At 18.3% G+C, this 20834-nt stretch overlaps 7 protein-coding genes across 7 annotated transcripts; 3 read left to right on the forward strand and 4 right to left on the reverse strand.

The window, feature by feature from the left end:
• Nucleotides 1-172: 172 nt before the first annotated feature.
• PRPF31 (U4/U6 small nuclear ribonucleoprotein PRP31, putative) lies at nucleotides 173-1923 on the reverse strand (the record flags this gene model as incomplete). Its single annotated transcript, XM_028674625.1, has 2 exons — nucleotides 173-1681; nucleotides 1921-1923. The coding sequence occupies 2 exons, from the start codon at nucleotides 1921-1923 to the stop codon at nucleotides 173-175; spliced, it is 1512 nt and encodes a 503-aa protein (XP_028530959.1).
• A 642-nt stretch (nucleotides 1924-2565) lies between these two features.
• PGAL8A_00059800 (40S ribosomal processing protein, putative) lies at nucleotides 2566-3960 on the forward strand (the record flags this gene model as incomplete). Its single annotated transcript, XM_028674626.1, has 1 exon — nucleotides 2566-3960. The coding sequence occupies one exon, from the start codon at nucleotides 2566-2568 to the stop codon at nucleotides 3958-3960; it is 1395 nt and encodes a 464-aa protein (XP_028530960.1).
• Nucleotides 3961-5419: 1459 nt separating this feature from the next.
• PGAL8A_00059900 (conserved Plasmodium protein, unknown function) lies at nucleotides 5420-8249 on the reverse strand (the record flags this gene model as incomplete). The annotated part of the gene is made up of 3 exons (XM_028674627.1): nucleotides 5420-5494; nucleotides 5639-5722; nucleotides 5865-8249. 3 exons carry the CDS (start codon nucleotides 8247-8249, stop codon nucleotides 5420-5422), a joined length of 2544 nt encoding a protein of 847 aa, XP_028530961.1.
• A 1317-nt stretch (nucleotides 8250-9566) lies between these two features.
• Nucleotides 9567-11561, forward strand: PGAL8A_00060000 (heat shock protein 40, putative; the record flags this gene model as incomplete). Its single annotated transcript, XM_028674628.1, has 1 exon — nucleotides 9567-11561. One exon carries the CDS (start codon nucleotides 9567-9569, stop codon nucleotides 11559-11561), a length of 1995 nt encoding a protein of 664 aa, XP_028530962.1.
• A 983-nt stretch (nucleotides 11562-12544) lies between these two features.
• PGAL8A_00060100 (conserved Plasmodium protein, unknown function) lies at nucleotides 12545-13876 on the reverse strand (the record flags this gene model as incomplete). Its single annotated transcript, XM_028674629.1, has 2 exons — nucleotides 12545-13536; nucleotides 13660-13876. 2 exons carry the CDS (start codon nucleotides 13874-13876, stop codon nucleotides 12545-12547), a joined length of 1209 nt encoding a protein of 402 aa, XP_028530963.1.
• Nucleotides 13877-15061: 1185 nt separating this feature from the next.
• On the reverse strand, nucleotides 15062-18049 carry RPA1 (replication protein A1, large subunit, putative; the record flags this gene model as incomplete). The annotated part of the gene is made up of 1 exon (XM_028674630.1): nucleotides 15062-18049. The coding sequence occupies one exon, from the start codon at nucleotides 18047-18049 to the stop codon at nucleotides 15062-15064; it is 2988 nt and encodes a 995-aa protein (XP_028530964.1).
• Nucleotides 18050-19003: 954 nt separating this feature from the next.
• On the forward strand, nucleotides 19004-19944 carry PGAL8A_00060300 (peptide chain release factor 2, putative; the record flags this gene model as incomplete). The annotated part of the gene is made up of 4 exons (XM_028674631.1): nucleotides 19004-19090; nucleotides 19182-19459; nucleotides 19601-19700; nucleotides 19819-19944. 4 exons carry the CDS (start codon nucleotides 19004-19006, stop codon nucleotides 19942-19944), a joined length of 591 nt encoding a protein of 196 aa, XP_028530965.1.
• Nucleotides 19945-20834: the final 890 nt, after the last annotated feature.

Consider the following 20834-nt stretch of genomic DNA (forward strand, 5'->3'; position numbering starts at 1 on the left):
AAAAAAAAAAAAAAAAAAAAAGAAAAAAAAAAAAAATAGTTTGATAGAAAAACTAATAAAACATTGTAAAGCATATTATATTAATAATATTAATTTTTTCTTTTTTTATTTTTTTTAGAGTCAAAAATATGCAAAGTCCTCAAGTACATGTAAAAGATATATATTTGATTTTTTATATTTTACTTTGTACTTTACGAAATTGAGCTGTACTAGAAAAATATTTATTTTCATTTTGATCATTTTTTTGATTAACTGACGGATTATATAATTCAATACCTTGTAGAGGGGTAAAAATCAAAGAAGAAGATAAACCTCCAGTCACACCACTTGACTGTATATTCATATTTTTTTTCTTAGAAATATTACTTTTCTGTTTAGTTTGATATTTTAATTTAGTTATATTTGAATTTAGTAATGTTGTATTTTGATCACTGAATATATAAAAATCATCAGTGGTATTTGGCCCAAATGGCAATCTATTAATTTGTTTTCTTAATTCTGTTATTTGAGTTTTTTCTTTTAACTTTCGATATCTTCTTCCTCCTCTTCTTCTTCTTCTTTTTTCATCTGGCATAGGCAAAATTTTCTTTTGTTTCATTGGAAGGGGTTCTTGTAATTTTATTAAATGACTAATAACATTTTCTCTTAATAATAACCCGTATTGCCCCTCTCTATATTTTTTAAAGTAATCTATTCTAGCAGCTAAACTACATTTTCCTGCTAATAATTTAATTGCTTTCTTTTTATAGGAATCTGGAACACTTTGAACAATTTCAGATGAACTTAAAATCCCTATACCGAAGGTCTTATTAACATTACTTAATCCTAAAACTGATTTTTTTGATCCTCCAACAACTATTATATTTTGTGATGATGTAACAGACAAATTTTTTAATGATCCAACAGAACTAATTAAACGAGCTGTTAATGCACTACCTAATAACATAGTTAAATTTGGAGCTAATAAAAACATTTTGCTTTCTAAATAAAGTAAAATCATTTTTCTATTTTCATTTAATTCTAATGCTTCACTACAAAATGATAAACAATTTTTTAGTAAATGATCAGATAACTTAATTCCTGTCGTCATACTAGATGCAACTGTTATAGCCATAACGGTAGTATTTGGTAAGATATCTGAAAAATCAATATTTGTTAGATCAATTTCATTTTTAATCTTACTTACAACACTTATATACTCTAAAGGAGAGTAAACTATAGAATCTAATTCAGGAAATTTTGTTGAATATATATCTTTTACATATTTGTGTATATTTAATATTTCTGTATCTATTTTAATTATTAATTCAATGCATTTTTCAATTAATACTTCTTCTTCATCCTTTTCTTTTTCATTGTCATCTTTTTCTCTTCTTTCTCTTAATGCTTTATTATCATTCATTTGTTCATGTTGCTCTTCTTCTTCTCTTATATAATCTTTTATATCGTTCATCATTTTAAGAAATTCTTCATTATATAATAATTCAGATATTTTACGTTCTTTTTTTTTTTTTCTCTCATTTAAAAATTCTTCAATTGCATCTACTATTTCTTCATAATCATCATTATCTTCAATTTTTTCTTCTTCATTATCCTTTTTTTGGATGTTGAAATCAGAAAAATTATCATCTTCTAATTCAAGATCTTCAAGATCTTTTAAAAAGGAATCAGCGAGAGTTGCCTATAAATACAGATATAAAAAAGAAAATTTTTATAAGAGAAACATTTTTACAAAATTATATATCCATTGAAAATATACAAATAAATATAAATCATAATTATAATATTATATTTTTATAATAAAAAAATATATATTAAAACTCAATATATTTCAAGTTTCTTTTTTTAAAATTATGTGTTAATTTATATATATATATATATATTCAAAAATAATTAATATTTTTATTTCTTCTTTATTACCATTTTTTTTTTTTTTTTACTATCTATATCTTTTGAAATATTTATAAAATAGTTTAAATATTCTGAGATAACTTCCTTTTACATTTTTTCTTTTTTTCCAATTTTATATAAAAAAAAAAAAAAAAAAATTTTTTTTACTTTTATTCTTTACGAATATGTGATATTTTTTTTTTTTTTTTTTTTATTTTTTATTTCTACGTAAGATTTTATTATTTTTTTGGGATAAAAAAAAATTTATTGTATCCTTGTAATTTTTATATTTTGTTTTTCATAAAAATAATTATTGTGAAGCTTTTCAAAAATCCTAAAAAAAAATTATTTTAAAAAAAAGAAATTTTTAAAGTAAATTCATATATATATATATATATATATATTAAAATTTTTATGAAAAATTTTTTTTTTTTTTTTTTTTACTTTACATAAATTTAAAGTTGTATGAGAAAATTATTTATGACAATTTATAAGAATAAAATAAAAATTATAATCCATAAAAATTTTTTTATAAATTTTTATGATTTTATAGAAAAGATTATATATATTTTGTAAATAACAGAATCATTAATTAGTTTTAAAAACCTCTTTTGTTGTACATCATCTTTTTTATGTAGAGAAAATATGCATTAAAAAAATACAAAGAAAAAAAAAATGGAAATAAAAATTTTACATAGAAATCCTGATGATTATAAAAGTAGTACTAGTACATCAAATTATAAGCATATAAGAAGTTTTGATAAAAATATACACCTATTTCAAAGAGAAATAGAATATAAAAGAGCATTAAATGCAACTAAAATTGATAAAATATTTGCAAAACCTTTAGTGAAATGTTTAGATGACCATGATGATTCAATAAGAAGTATCTGTGTTTCTAATAAAAATTTAACAGATCTCTATAGTGGTAGTTGTAATGGTTTTATAAATGTATGGAATATTTTAGATAAAAAATTGATGAGAAAAATAAAAGCTCATGATGGGTTTGTTAGAGGATTATGTGTTAGTTATGATGAAAAATATTTATTTAGTTGCGGTGATGATAAATATATAAAGCAATGGGTTGTTGATAAAAATAAAAATATAAATGAATTAAATGAAGACGATGTTGTACAGCAAGATTTTAGTAACTTTAAATATTTAGAAAACGAAGTAGTACCGAAAAAAATATATGTTTGCAAAAGTGTACCAAACAGTATTGATAAACATTTTTCTGATCCTTTAATTATATCAGGTAGTCAAACTTTAGATGTATGGGATTATTATAGAAATAATGCAATATCTAGTTTTGATTATAATAGTGAATATATATATTATGTGAAATTTAATTATGCTCAACGAAACTTAGTTGGATTAACATTATCAGACAATTCAGTTGGTTTAGTTGATATAAGAAGTAAATCACCTATAAAAAAATTATTTTTAAAATATAGAAGTAATTCTTTAAGTTGGAATAATATGAATCCAAAACATTTTATAGTAGCAAATGAAGATTCTAATTTATATACATTTGATATGAGATATTTAAAAACAGCTTATTTAGTTCATAAAGGATTTGTAAATGCAGTTTTAGACGTAGATTTTTCTCCTATCGGTAATAAGTTTGTTGCTTGCTCTTACGATAAAACAATAAGATTATTTAATAGTGATGAGTCTAAAAGTTATGATGTTTATCACACTAAAAGAATGCAACATGTTTTATGTTGTAAGTTTAGTTTAGATGCAAAATACATTTTTTCAGGAAGTAGTGACATGTGCTTACGAATATGGAAATCATGTTCTCATGAACCTTCAGGAGTTTTATCTAATAAAGAAAAACAAGCTATAAATTACCGAAACAAATTAAAAGAAAAATATGCTTCTTTAAAAGAAATTAAAAGAATTAGAGAACATCATCATGTACCTGCTCTAATTAAAAGTCTATCAGATAAAAAGAAAATCATGCTAGAAGCAAAAAAAAGAAAAGAGAAAAATAAAATTAAGCATTCTAAAAATCCGGATGAATTGCCAATACCAGAAAAAAAAAAAATCTTTGTTACAGAACAATAAAAGAAAAAAAATATTTACTATATATATATATATATTTGTATTAACAATAAATTCACCTTATATGAAAAAAAAAATTTCATGAAATTATAATAATTAATATAATATATGAAGAAAATTTTATGCTCTATTTTGTTTTATTTTTTGTAAATTATGTTATTTCAGATAGTTTATTGCTATTTTGAAGTTTTTTTTTTTTTTTTTTATATGAATTTTATTTTTTTCCAAATTTAAAATGTATATACTCTTTTATGTAGCTTTAATACTTTTTTTTTTTTTTTTAAATTTAAAACTAATTTGATTTTTTATTTATCATTTATCAATTTGTATTGTGAAAATTTGAACAAATTCTTTTACATTTGAAAAGAAAAATATTTGAAGAATAATTTTTTTTCAATTTATTTAAAAGAAATAATTAAATAAATAAAAATATAAAATATATATATATACAATCTTTAAATATAAAAAATTTATTAACAAGACAGGGAAACTATCTTAAAAAAAAAAGTAAATAAAAGACTGCTGTTTATACATGAAATAACAAAATAATTAAAATGAAATATTAACGTACTTTGTGTATTCGTAAAAATTTAATTTTTCTTCATTTATTAATAATAATTCCTTCATTTTGTTTAATTTTTTGTTTTTTTCTTCCCTTTTCATTTTTTTTTTTTAATATAGTTATTTGGAATTTCAAAGCAATCAATTATATTTAAGAAGGATATATAATTATTTTCATTTTTCTTCAATTATTGAAGCTATATACTTTTATTGTTGTTTTATTATAAAATGATCACCTCTTAATCCAGGAAAAGATAAAAAAAAAAAAAAAAAAAGATTTACAATGTCTCAATTAAAATATATTTTTATTTTTTAATAGACATTTACATAATATTTACAAAAATATATTTTATTTTTTTTTTTTTTTTTTTTGGTATATTTCGAAAATTTTGAATTTAATGATAAATTATTTAATAAAGTTAATAATCATATTGAAAATTTAATTTTTATTCTTCTAGCAATTGTCTGATCAAATGTTCCTCTTAATAATCCAAATTCTTTTTAAAAAGGAAATTATTTATAGAATAACAGTATGTTAATTAGATAAATTTAGAATTGAATACAAAGAATATTTAGACACATATTTTCTTGAAAAAATATTATAATGAAGTAAAACGTTTGTGATACTTTATATTATATATCTTTTTCTTTGAGGTATAACTGATTTTATCTCTAGGTTATTATGTCTTATAGCTTATAAAAAAAAAAAATAATCAATATATAAAAATTTATACCTTTTTTTTATTCAAAATATATGATAAACATGATTGATATTGTATATGTGTTATATAAAGAGAAATTCTTTAATTTTAAAGGCTAAAATTATGTTTCAAAATTAAAAAGAAAAAAAAAAAAAAAGATTAAGTATGCGTTTAATTCATTTTATCCATTTTATTCTTTTTCATAAAATTTTAATATTTTTTATAAATTCTTCCAAATCAAAATTTAAAAACCATTTATCATAATTATTTTTTATCTATAATGAAAAAAAAAAAAAAAAAAATGTAGTGTAACAAAATAAAAAGAACTAATTAAAATCTATAAATGTAAAAATAAATTATCACATAAGGCAATTTAAAAAATTTTGAAATATAAAGAATATTTTTTTTTTTAAAAGTACCATTTCCACTAAGTTACTTTTAAAAGAAGAAATTTTTTCTTTTGTTATATCTGTTTTTTTACAGATTAAAACTTCATTAATTTCCTGAAAAAAAAAATTAAAATAAAGATATAGATTATTAAATAAAATATTATTTAATATTTTACTCATTTATTATTTCCTATTTTTTTCTTTATATCATTAATGAAAATTTTAAAAATATTTCATTTCATTTCTTGCAATATACCTTTTTATTTGAAGAAATAACAGTAACAGAAGAAAATAAAATTTTAAAAAAATTATATATATATTTTTTAGCATTGTAATCTCTTGTTAGTAAATTGATAACTAAAATACCATCTTCTTTCATAATATTTTTAATACTTACTATGATTTCTTTATTCAAAAATTTTATGTGGGGACATGTAATGTATAATTCGCAATCATTTATTTTTAAATAAGAATTTTGAGAATTGTTTATATCGAGAAATATAATATCATAAAATTGGGTTTTATTCGAATTTCTTATATATTCATAAGAATCATTTATAATATAATTTGTTACATGTTTTTCATTAGATATTGTTTCATTGGAAAATAAAGGATAGAATTTTTTTACTGTTTCATCTATTTCTATTATATCGAAATATAAATAAAAATCACAAAAAATCACTTTGATAATATTTGATAATACATTAGTACCTCCTCCTAATATGCATATATTTATAAAATTATTTTCCTTAAGAAAATTAGGATCTATTAAAAAAAAAAAACTACAACAAAAATATATATGATACTGACTAGCTGATTCAATATATTCAAAATTTATCTGCTGATCATCTTTTTTTGTATAAATTAATTCTGACTGAACAGTTAAGGGATCATAAGAAAATATCATTTGCCTTTTATAAATTTCTTTATTTTTAAAATAAATCTCTTTTTCTTTTTTATTTTTCTCCATTAAAAAAATAATATCATCTTTTTTATCTAATGAATTTTTTTTTTTTTTTTTTTTAATTTTTTTATTTCCATTAAAGTTCTCCAAAATAAATTCATCTGTTATTAGTATATCTCTTATTATTATACTAGTAGAATAATTCGATTTTTCATGACTAATAATTTTGCAATTTTTTATATTTTCATTTAAAACCATAATTGGAAATTCATTTGAATTGGGTAAAGCTAAATCATTTAAAATATTTTTAAGATCATTTTTGATTGAATCTAATAGTATATTAATAGAATTTCTATCTTCATATAATTCATTATGAACATTATTATTTAACATAGCATCTGAATAAACTTTACTATTTTCAGAACATTTGCTTTGACTAATGTTACTAGGAATATTTTTATTATTATCTGAGCTTATTTTTATATGATCATTTGAATCTATATTTGTATTTTTGTCTGAGTTGCATTTTATAAGATTATTCATGTTAACTTTATTATCATCCTGGAAATTAGGATTTTCTGTAACATTATTTTGGTATATATCATTTTTTTTTTTTATATCCTCTTTTTCGTCTATTTCTTTGTTTTCCTTTACTAAAAAGTTTGATTTCATAACTAACAATAATCTTTTGGTTTGAGCTTTTTTTGCTAATTCTTCATTTCCTTCAGATGTTGAATATAAAGAATGAAATTCATATCCAATTGGAATTACAATAAGAACTGTATTATATTTTATATCTAAATTATTTGAGTCATAGATAATTATATTATACTCGCATTTGTTTATTTTTTGGTTAAAAATGTCTAGAATTATTCTCTTTCCTTTTTTAAAAATATGAAGATTTAAGTTTTCTTGTGTCTGTTTTATTTCTTGTGGTAATTTCCATATTGATACAACCTTCATATTTTTTTGCAAATTTATAAATTTTGCAGTATAATCATTCTTTTCATTGCTTTTGTAAAATGCAAAAACATAAGGATGATATTTAAATTGATTTGTATCTTTTTTAATTAGAAAAGGAATTATTTCTAATTTTATATATTGATTATAAATATTTCTAACAACTTCCTTAATTATATAGTGCTGCGCTAATGTAATGATTATAAAAACATCACCAATATTTAAGTACTTAAATATAAGTGAAAAATAATTTTTAGCATTTTTTTTACACACTTCTTCTTCACTTTCTTCACAAGATAAATATGCATCTAAAAATGCTTTATCAAAAAATATTTTATAGTCATTCTTATTTTTTATTTTTTCTTCTTCTAAGTTCTCCAATACTTTATCAAAACTTTCTGTGTCACTCATATCAATATTTATAAATCTCATTTTATCTCCGTATTTTTTACACATTTTTTCAATAACTACTTCTGAATAATCTAAATTTATGATATTTTGAAAACCATCTTCAAAAAATTCATAACTTATATTGGAGTTACCACAACCTGCATTTATCAATAGGCAATTTTTGTTTATTCTTTTCAAACTTAAATTATCTTTTTCATCACTATTATTAGAATAATTAAACCTATTTCTTATACATTCATAAATAATATTTTTTATATCTTCATAATTACCATACCATTCGAAATTTTTCTTATCTAATATATTGAAGAATCTATTCCAATAATTTTTGTTTCTAAAATCAGAATATCCTGCCGGTAATATTTCCATTAATTTAACATTTATTTTTAATTTAAATAGAAAGAAAAAAATAAAAAAAAAATGAAAAAGACAAATAGACAAATTTATATTAATATACTTCAAAATAAATAATTAAATATATATATATAAATATATAATAAAATTTATTTTAAAAACATTTACTTTCAAAAAAATTTTTTGGGCTTAATGTGAATTATTTTTTTTTCTTTAGTTTTATTTCTTAAAAGAATATTGTAAAAATAATGTGAAAAAGAAATACTTTAATTTATTTTTAAAAAACTTTATGTTGTTTAATATATGATTAAAAAAAATAAAAACAATATGGTTAAGTTTTATTACTTTTTTTTTTTTTTTTTTTTTTTTTTCTTAAATTACAAATATTATATCATAAAAAATATTCTTGTTGTTTCAGAAATATATATACATAAATTTATATATATATGTATGAAATTATTGGAATAATTCGTATGTTTCTTATTTATGATAGATATATATGATGTAGTAAAATCTATTTCATTTTTTTAGTTTACAGAATATTTATATTTTTCAATTTATAAATATTAATATCATATTAATAGTTTATTTATATTTTATTCTTTTATTTTCTTTTTATTCTTTTTTTTTTCTTTTTTTTGTTATAGTACTTAATATAATTTTTATTTAATATGTTTAATAAAACAACATAATTTTTTTTTTTTTTTTTTTTTATAATTTGATTGTGAATCATTTATATTGTAAAAAATGGAACTTATTAATAAAAAAAGAAAAAATATTTATACAGAATTTGTTTTTATAATTTAAGATGGTTCTTTAAAGCATTAATACCATTTAAAATAATTAGCTGCATATTTTTATGTATTACAAGAAAACATTTTAATTTCATATTAATACATCTTCTCTTTTGCATTTTTTTTTTTTTTTATTTTATTTTATAATTTTTTTTTTTTTAATTACATAAAAATATTAGTATTTTTATTCTTTATTTCATTTATATAATTTTTCACTTTTTTCATGTATCTCAGTTTTTTAAATAATATTATTTATTCATTTAAATTTTTTTTTATAAATACTTTTGTAAATTTTTATGTGAATGTTTGTTTAATAATTTTGTACATTGAAAAATTAACTTATATAAAATTTTATGTATCTATAAATGTGAAATATTACTTTAATTTTTTATGTAAATCCTTTTCTTTTATCATAATATAATTTAGCAGATATTTTTGTTATTTATTTATTTTATTTTATTTTTTTTATCATTTTTTATAATATATATTTCATTATTTTATTTTATTTTTTTTTTTTTTTTTTTTCAAATGAAAAAAAATGTTAAGTTTTAAAATATTGAGAAAAATATGTAATGAACATTTAATTTTAGAAAGAAAATTTTTCACAGAAGCAATAAGAGGAAAAGATAAAATAACAAAATATGAAAGAAAAAATCCTTTTTTATTTTACAAAAGAAATATAAATATATCAAGAAAATGTTTAAGTCAGGATCCATATACAGTATTAGGTTTATCGAGAAATGCAACTACAAATGAAATTAAAAAACAATTTCGTATATTAGCTAAAAAATATCATCCAGATATAAATCCATCACCTGACGCTAAACAAAAAATGGCTAGTATAACAGCAGCATATGAATTATTATCAGACCCAAAAAAAAAAGAACTTTATGATAAAACAGGAATGACAGATGATATGAATTTTGAAAATCATTCCTCAAATTTTGAGGGTGGTTTTTCAGGTTTTGGTGATGCCTCATTTATGTTTACAGATTTTGCAGAAATGTTTACCAATATGTCAGGAACAAAAAACACTTCAGTAAGAGGAGAAGATATTCAAACAGAAATTACTTTAAAATTTATGGAGGCTATAAAAGGTTGTGAAAAAAATGTCCGATTAAATGTTAAAGTGTCATGTAATCATTGTAATGGTTCAGGAAAAAAACCAGGTACAAATTTAACCATCTGTAAAGTTTGCAATGGTTCAGGTATACAACGAATGGAAAGAGGTCCAATAATCATCGGAGTACCATGTAGAAATTGTTCTGGTAATGGGCAAATTATTAATAACCCTTGTAAATATTGTTCTGGTAGTGGTGTTAAATTTCAAACAAAAAATATAACATTAGATATACCAGCAGGAATTAAAAAAGGAATGCAAATGAGAATTCCGAATCAAGGACATTGTGGTTATAGAGGAGGTAAATGCGGTCATCTATTTGTAACTATAAATATTGAACCTCATAAAATTTTTAAATGGATAGATGATAATATATATGTTGATGTTCCATTAACTATTAAGCAATGTTTATTAGGTGGTATTGTTAATGTACCAACTCTTAATGGTAATATGGATTTATTAATTAGACCTAAAACTTACCCTAATTCAGAAAAAATTTTAAAAGGCAAAGGACCATGTAAAGTTGATTCACATACTAATGGTGATTTAATCATAAAATTTAGTTTAAAAATGCCAGAAAAATTAACACCAAGACAAATTGAATTAATTGAAGAATTTAACAGAATTGAATTAAATTTACCAAATGCTCAAAATATCAGTAAAAAAAAAAATAGTTACGATACAAAAATTAATAATAATGAGATATATGATAATGAAAAAAACGATAATTCCAAATCAAACAGTGAAAAATTGAATAATGATAAATTAAAAAATAATGAAAATGAAAAATTTATGAAGGAAAAAACCATTAATAAAAATAGTTACGGTAATAAAGAAGTAAATAACAAAGGAAATAGTAATGAACAAATTAATATAAATTCGAATAATAATAAAAATAATTTTAATAAAAGTGATAGTAACAATAACAAAAGCAATGAAAATTCTACATATAATGAAAAAAAAGAAGAAAAAATTATCCCTGAGCCTCCTTTGCCACACACAAAAAAAAACATAAACAATTTAGAGAATAAAATTTCTTCTAATATACCCATTCCACCTTTACCTCCCAAATCTTCTTCCAATTCATTAAAAGAAAATAAAAAAGAGAATGAAATTAAGGATGAAAAAAGTAAATTACATAACTTGAATGCTAATTCTTATGATAATTGTACGAATAACATACAAAATAATAATATGAATAATATTAATGACAATAATAAAAATAAATTAAATAAAAATGTGTATAATTTCAGTAAAAGACTAAAAGAATCATCTAATTTTTTTGATCATATTAGTAGTAATAATAATAAATCAGAAAAATCATATGAAAAAGATAAAAATGAAAAAAATGATTCTTCAACTTTTTCATATGCTAAAAAATGGCTTACTAACAAATTCAAACCAAAAAATTAACAAAATATAATTATATTTTTGTTCTTTTTGTTTTTATCTGTTTTTAATTTTTCCCTTTTACTATATATATAATTTTTTTTTTTTTTTTTTTTTTTTTAATATACTTATATATTTTTAAATTAAAATTATATATTTTGATTTATTTTGATTTATTTTGATTTATTTTTATTAATAATGCTTTTAAAAATATATATATATATATATAAAAACATTTAAATAATAAAAACTCTTTTTATAAAAATAAAATTTATCAAAAATTAAATTTCCAATTTAATAAAATAAGAAAAAAGAAAAGCGTAACGAAACAAATCATATTTTAATATAAGAAATAGTAAATAAAATATAAAGTTTAAAACTTTTTGAAATTTTAACTATATGAAAGAGAAATATATAAATCTATATGGGTGCATACTGTATGTTTTTAACACATTTATATTAATATTTTAGTATTTTACTTTATTAATATTGTAGTTAATTAGAAAAAAGTTAATACTTCAATAATTAATGATTAAATAGAAAAATTATTTTTTTTTTTTTTTTTTTTTTTTTTTCCTATATAAATACAAAAAAAAGTTATAACATTCCTCGAGAAGAGGACAATAAAATACCATGTATGTGTATCATTTCTTCTTATATTAAAAAAAAAAAAAATGAAATAATAAAAAGAACGAATGAATAGACATTATAAAAATTATAAAAATGAGTAAGTTACAAAGAAAAAAAAATAAAATAGAATAAAAATAAAGTATTGCGGTAAAATAGGATGAATACTTTATATTATTAAAGTAAAAAACAAGACATTCCAAATAAATAAAATTTTGATTATATTTAAAATGAGAAACAAATAAATTAAGAATTTTAATCATTTTGATAATTAAGAAGAACTATGAGTTAAAACATATGAAACCTTATAAACAAATGTCATTAAAAATATATATTTTATTACAATAACAAAAATCTGAAGGTAGGAAATTTTCATAAGGTTAATTATATAAAGCAGATTGAACCCCTTTTTTAATAACATATTCAATGTATAATTTATATAAGGATGATATAAAAACGATTAGACTACTAAATGAAACATAAATTAGATAATCAAAATACGACTCTGGGTTTCTATAATTACTATGTAAAATAGATAAAATATATCCGTTAAATTCTAAAGTTATAAATTTTTTTCCTTTTTTTACATTATTAATAACTTTATCTGCAACATAATCTGAATTAAGCGTATTTGTTAAATTTTCTAATTTTTTCGTTATATCTGGTTTTTTTATACTTTCTTGAGCAAAACCAGGTGTATCAACTGATGGCAAAAAGGCATTCACAATATGAATATTAAAATACTTTAATTCTTGATCTAATATATACGTATATGTCCACATAGATGATTTACTCATTAAATAATAAGAAAATCCATATATTGGATATAATACTCCTTCAGTATTTATAAATAGAATTAGACCACTTTTTTTTTTTTTCATATTAATAATAACCTTTGACATTATATCAATATTACCATATATATTTGTATTTATTGTATATATTAAATCATACAATTGTAATTTATTATATTCTCCGGTGGTTACATAAGCAGCATTACATATAAGCACATCAATATAATTTTTTTCTTCTAAATGACATTCTTCTTTTATTATTTTTTGTTTTCTAGATCTAGTAGAATTTGATACAATATAATCTTCCTCATTTTCTTCTATATCTAAACTATTATTTGTTAATGCATTATCAAATGCTTCTTTTATTGATTCTTTTATGCTTATGTCACATTTAATGATATTTATTTTGATACCAAAATAATTATCTCCTTCTTCATTTGATTTCCTTTCTATTTCTTTTAATAAATATTTTTTTGCTTCTTTTAATTTATCTATATTTCTAGACATCAACGTTAAAGTTTTAGGTTTTTCTTTTATAATTCTTTTCGCTAGAGATAAACCTAAACCTTCAGAACCCCCTAAAAACAAAAATAAAATTAAAGAAATAAAAAGTTTATAAAAATTAATTTGAAAAAATAGATAGAATGTAAAGTGAAAAAAAAAAAGTAAAATTATTTTCACTCTTTTTTAAAATTACAAACCTATTATACAAATATGTTTATCACTTAAATTATAATTTATTTGCGCTTTTTTATAATTTGTATATTTAAATTTAAAAATTAAATAAATTAACCCTAAAAGAGTTAAATAAAATATTATTGCTATATTTATGTAGACATTTAAAGGATTCCTATAATTTATAAAAAACAAAATTAATAATAGTTCAAAGTATATATATTTCCTAAAATAATCAAGCATATTCCTAGAGCTATAATTAATAAAAAAAATTAAAATAAATAAGAAAAAGCAAATGAACAATTACAATAATAATGGTAATAATATATTTATCTTACATATGTATATGTATAATTTTTTACAACTTTTAGTAATTTTTATTTAATTAAAACAAAAACTAACTACACGTAAGTTTAGATACTTATCATATACCTAACTATTTTTCTTCTGCTTTATGCTATTTTTTTTTTTTTTTTTTTTTTTTATACTATAAATCTTACCTATTACTTGTGAATAATTAATTATATCTAATGATTATGATATATTTAATATTTATTATTATTAAAAACTTTTTCTTTTTATATATAGTACTATTTATTTTTAGTTTATTTTTTTTTTTTTAAGCAGTTTTATTAATTTTACATATTTACATTTTATATTTTTCTTTCTTTTTTTTTTTTTTTTATTTAAATAATAAATTATCTACATGATTAAGCTTTCTTTTAGATGAAATTATAAAGAACAATAAGTCTACATATATGTATATATAAATATGAAAATAATCTTACATATTTTTCATTTTTTTACTTTTTCAACCAAAAAAAAAACTTTAAAATTTCAAATATATAAAATTAGAAAATAAGTATTTATTATTTTTAGTTAAATTATATAAAAATTAATAAAATATATATATATATATTTTTTTTTTTTTTTTCTTGATTTTTATCTGTTAAATAATGATATTTGTTTAATTTATTTTTTTTTAAACTTTTAATTTTTATTACAACTAAAAATTAAAATGTATTTTATTCTACTTATGTTATTACTATTACTATAATTATTAAAATAAAAAGAAATACATTGAAAAATCACTTTTTATTAAATTAAAAAAAATTAAAACTTGTCAAACGAATAATTACGAACAAAAAAAAAAAAATAAAATAAAAAAATAAAATAAAATAAAAGGAAATAAAATAAAATAAAACAATATATTTTTTGTGTAATTTATTTTGTTTGATCATACAAATAAATATATATATATATAGTTAATAAAAATAAAATAATATACATAATATTAAAAGAAAAAAAGTAAATAAAAGAATCAAAATATAAAGAATTTTTTAAAAAAAAAAAAAAAAAAAGGGTTAGTAATACACATCATGTTAAAAAATAAATAATATATACTTAAAAAAAAATATATCCTATTTTTTATTCATTTTCTGATTCTTTTTTTGAGGTAAAATTTTTAATAGATTTTATTAAATATTTGCAATTATCTACAAGAACTTTGCTTAATGGAATGATTTCTAAAATAGTATAATTTTTTTTTAATTCATCCATATGAGATGTCATATAAGCTTTAACACGAAAAAAAAACTCATTTAATTTGACTTTTTCTACTAAATCAAAGTTTTCAATATTTTCTTGTAAAATATATTCTTGCCTTAATTTCATAAATTCATCAGCAGATAATCCATGCATAATTGTTTTGGCACAATTAGCAAATGCTGAAGCTCTTAATGAATCAGTATCATCAGTAATTTTTAAATTAAGAGAATAATTATAAATTGGAATATTATTTTTGTTACACTTAGAGCAATACATTGATTCAACCGAAGGTGGAGATGAATCTATATCATCTTCTACTACATTTGTAGTCATTTTTTTGTTACAATCAGGACAAGCTGAATAAACAGGAATGGAATTATAAATATGATCTATAAAACCAAAAGTTGTAAAAACTATACCCTTTCCAGATAAAGTATTTTCATTTGCTAAATTAACATCTTTTTTTATTTCCTCAATTGTTTTTTGATTTTCAAAATTAAAAGTATTTGTATTTACATTAATAGAATTATAAACACTTTTCTTATTATCTATCCACCAACCTTTTAAAAAATATGCTTTTTCAATTTCAGGATTAATCTCAATTTTAGTTTTAGGATGTGATTCTAATTTTTTTCCTTGCCATTCACCTATTTTTAAATACTTAAAACAGATAATACAATTATCTTTTAAATCGTTTTCTTCTATTTTTAAGGCATGTTCTCCCCATAATGTTACATTTATTGTTTCATTACTATCGTCTATTATGATTAAATCTCTTTTCTCTTTATACTGTCCTGTTTTTTTTATTAACACTTGAATTATATCTTGAAAGCTAAATACTACACCAATGACATCTACTAGCGAACCTGTATTCATATTTTTGATATTATCAATTGATGAAAAATTATAAATAAACTTAGGAATGTTATCATTTTCTTCTAATAATTCTATAATAGAATTTTCATCTAAAGTAATTTCACAATCATGTTTTAGAGTATTAAATTTCTTATTTGCTGGTTTTATATTTCCTTTACTTATTTTATAAATTTTTCCTACTTCTAAAAAATCATACCATTTATCTACTGCTTTCCCAAAAAAATTTGCTTTTATTTCTCCATCTTCATCACATAATTCTATATTGAATACCTTTCCTTCTTTATTACTAGAAAAAAATTTTCTTATATTATCTTTAGATTGAACTCTTGCTTTTATAATCCATTTTGATGAATATTGAGATAATTTATTTATAGGCATTAAAATTCCGTCATTCATTTTTATTACAGCATTATTTTGATAAGGAGAACATTTTCTATTATTCCTACTTAATGTATTTTCTTTTAATATTTTATCATTTTTTTTTTCTATTATTTCATTATCATTTAATTTCCCTTTTATTTCATGAAAATTATCTAAATTTCCACTTTTTATTTTTTTCATTGCATCATCGCTATTTAAACTAGAAAATAAAACTTCTCTACTATTGTTATCAATAGAAGAATATCTCTCATTTAAAAGTTCTTCACTTCTGTTTAATTTTATCAAATTATTCTGCTTGTGATTATTTGCATTTGTATAATATTTTGCTTCTTCATCATTATTACTAGAACAATTTATCTTTTTTTTATAGTATAAATCTTCTTTTTCTTCTACACATTTATTCATATTTATTTTACTATCATATTCTCTACTATAGTTGTTATCATATGTATTAAAATTATTTCTAGAATTAATTAAATTATTATTTCTGTATTCAATCGTCTTTTCATGATCATACATTCCATTTTCATAAAAAGTATTAGGGTTATTATTACCAATATTAGGGTTTTTTTTTATAATTTCTTGAAAATTATTGTCATCTCTAAAATTATTTGAATTTCTAAGAATTTGATCATATGTATTATTTCTATTTCCTCTAGGATTCCTACTTATATTATGATTATTTTGATTATAATTTTCATTATCAGATGAATTACTATCGTTATAATTATTTATGTTATTTTTGTTATACACAGAATTTCCTTGAAAAACACTCTGATTTTTTTGAGGTGATGATATAATTTCTTTTTTACTTTCATAATCGTTAAAGTTAGATGAATAATTATTAAAATTGAGATTTTCATTATGCATAAAAACTCCTCTATTTTGTGATGACATCTGATTTATCATATATTTACCATTATTATCTATTCGACTATCATGATAATTTTTTGAATTTTCATTATAATTTAGATTGTAACTCTTTATCTTATGTTCCTTTGGGAAATTATCATTTGTAGTATGATAATTAGAATAACCGCTTCTTATATTATTCTCATTATATTCTTTTGGTTTTTCATAATTTTTAGAATTGTTTTCATTATTATATTCTCTAGATTGATAATAACAATTTTTTGAATTATTTTCATTATTATAATCGTTTGTATGAGAAAAGTTTCTTGAGTTATTATTTTCATTTTGTGAATTTAATAAAAAATATGAAATGCTTTGTAAATGATACTTTTTAAACAAATCTTCAATATCAAAATCATCAATATTTAAAAATATTGTAACTTTTTTAGCCAAAATAAAAAGTTTCCCATAATAGTTAGTAATAGAAAAATTTTCAATTTTAATCATTTTTTTTACATAAGATATAGTTTTACCATTATCTTCCATACCTAAATGAACAATCGCATAGTATTGAGGTGGAATAGAACCATCTATTACTTTCAAAAAAGTTTGATTTGCTCCTGCACTCATTTGACTAAAACAAATTAAATTTATTTCTGAATTTAACCATTTTGATGTTTCTTCTGAATCTGGTTGTGTAAAAAACTTATATATAAAATTAGGTGTAGCCTTCGATAAAATCTCTTCGTTTTTATTCATTTTTTTTTTTTTTTTTTTTTTCAATTAGGAAAAATTAAAAAAAAAAAAATTCATAAAATTAAAAAAAATGCATTTTTATAAATCCACATATATTTATATATCAATTATAGATATATAAATATAACTTCATATCAATGTATTAATGAAATATTAAAATATTTTAAACTATTAGAAACTATAAATAAAATACTTTTCTTATATTTACACAAATAAATATTTAATACATATAAAATGTGTTGTGTTTTTGCAATAATATATTTAATTTTTTTTTTTTTCTTTTTTCAAATATATATTATTACAAAAAAAAAAAAAAATAAAAAAAAGAAAAAATATAGAAACGAAATAAAAAAGCAAATATTTAGTTTAATTATATGCATAAAAAGATTATCCTTTAAATAATTATATATTTATAGTAGCTATGATTTGCTATTTATCAGTTATAAAAGTAACTTTATATATATTTTTTTTTTAATGTGTTTATCATTTTTTTTTTTTTTTTTTTAAATAATAAAGAATAAAAGTAAATTTTAAAAAAATACAAGAAAAAAATTTTATTATTTTTTTTTTTTTTTTTTTTTTATATATACACCAAAATTAATTTTAAAAAATGTATTTTAAGAATTACACATAACAAAATCTTAATTAAAAATAGAATATCACGTAAAATAAGATGAAATATTAATTATTCAATTATTTTTTTTTAATTTTTTTTTTTTTCAATTTTTAAAATGATCTTTAAAAAAATTAGTGTAATGTTTTAATAAAAAAAGACCAAAATAATTCTTAATAATGAAATAAAATGATGAAAAATATATAAAATGAATTTAAACAAAAAAAAAAAAAAAATAATAAAATAATATTTATATAAAAACAAAAACAGAAAAGTATATGTATATAAATTATAGAATAAAAAATTTTAAAGATATACATAATAGATGTTATTTGCAATTTATAATGTATTTTTATTTTTTATGTATTCTTCTTTATGTAATATTTTTTATTTATATAAATAGTATCAACTGCTTAACTAAAATTAACAAGGTAAATAATTTACATATTTTTAAAAAAAAAATATTTTAATTTTTATTAATATATATATATATATATATATATAATATATTTTCTCTTTAAGGATACAAGTTACATAAGTTTTACATTTCGAAAAAAAAAGATAGCAAAGGTTTTTCGTCCTTTATGTTCTAATAATTTATCAAAAAATAATTTAGAGGAAATTAAAAAAAAATTAGAAGATATAGGAATATTTCAAAAGGATATTGAAGAAGTTTTTGTTAAAGGTTCAGGAAAAGGTGGACAAAAAGTAAATAAAACAAATAATTGTGTTATGATAAAGTATAATGATAATTTACATAAAATAATTATAAAATGCCACAAATATAGGTATGATAAAAAGTAAATTTATTCTTCTGTTTATTCTTTTAAATATATATATATATATATATAATCAAATTTTTTTATTATAATTTTTCTTATATTTAAAACTTAATTGAATCTTCATGTATTTTTATTTAATTTTTTTTTTTTTCCTTAAAGATGTTTACAAAAAAATAGAATTTATGCACGAAAACTATTATACAATAGAATTTTCTCAATTAAAGACAAAATTGAAAAGGAAATTTCTTATCAAATTGAAGTATTTTAAATATAAATTTATTACAAAATATAAAGAAAGTTTTCATTAATAATATATACGTAATATATTTTATTCTATTTTATTTACTTATTAAATATATCTATATTTTTATTAATAGAAAGAAAAAAGAAAAACTTTGAAGCTAACTGAAAAGGAAAAGAACGCATCAATTAATTATAAAAAAAGGAAATCGGCAATAAAAAAAGATAGACAAAAAAACTTTAAATATGATGATATTATCTGAAATTTTTTCTTTTTATATATACAATTCTTGAATTTTCTTCTTATGAATTTAAGAAAAAAAAAAAAAGTAAATAATGTATAATTAAAAAATTAACTTAATATCTAAATGAAAAAGAAAAAAAGAATCCTTACTATATTTGTTTAAATTTTTTTAGTTTTTACATTTTGTTTTTTTTTTAATTTTATATTTGTTATTTATATATTATATATTTTATTTTTTGTGTTTTATTAAGTTTCAATTAATATTTTCTTTTTTTTGTATAATTTTTGAAAGAGTTTACTCATATTATTTCATCTTATTTTTTATTATTTTATAATTTAACATAATTAAATTTTTTTATAATATTCCGTAATTTTATTTAAAACATAAAAAAAAATAAAAATAATATTAGCAGTAATTTAATGCATATTTGTATTTTAAGTTTTTAATAATTCAAATACAATCATGCTATAAAAAAATAAAGTAAATAAAAAAATATTTCATTAATTGTTTTATTATTCATTAGTAGAATTAATTAAATAAAAGGTTTTTTCAATTAATTTTATTAAAAATATGCCATTTATGTATATATTAAATTAATGATTGTATAATAAAAAAGAAAAATAATATATATAGTTTTTATTATCCCACTTTTTTTTTTTTTCAAATATTAAGGAAAAATTATATAAATAAAAAATATATTAAAAAATATATTCATAAGAATATATAATAATTGTAAAAATTTATCAAAAAAAAGAGTATTTTATATTATTATTAAATAAAAGTTTTGATATTTTAATATACACTTTTTTACAACTGTTTCTCATTTCATTATATCGAATTAATTCAATTTTTTTTTTTTTTTTTTTTTTTTTTTTTTTTAAAAAAAATTTTTTTATTTTTTTTTTTAA

Source organism: Plasmodium gallinaceum, assembly GCF_900005855.1.
Source record: "Plasmodium gallinaceum strain 8A genome assembly, contig: PGAL8A_v1_42, whole genome shotgun sequence".
In the NCBI taxonomy this organism is placed as follows: domain Eukaryota; phylum Apicomplexa; class Aconoidasida; order Haemosporida; family Plasmodiidae; genus Plasmodium; species Plasmodium gallinaceum.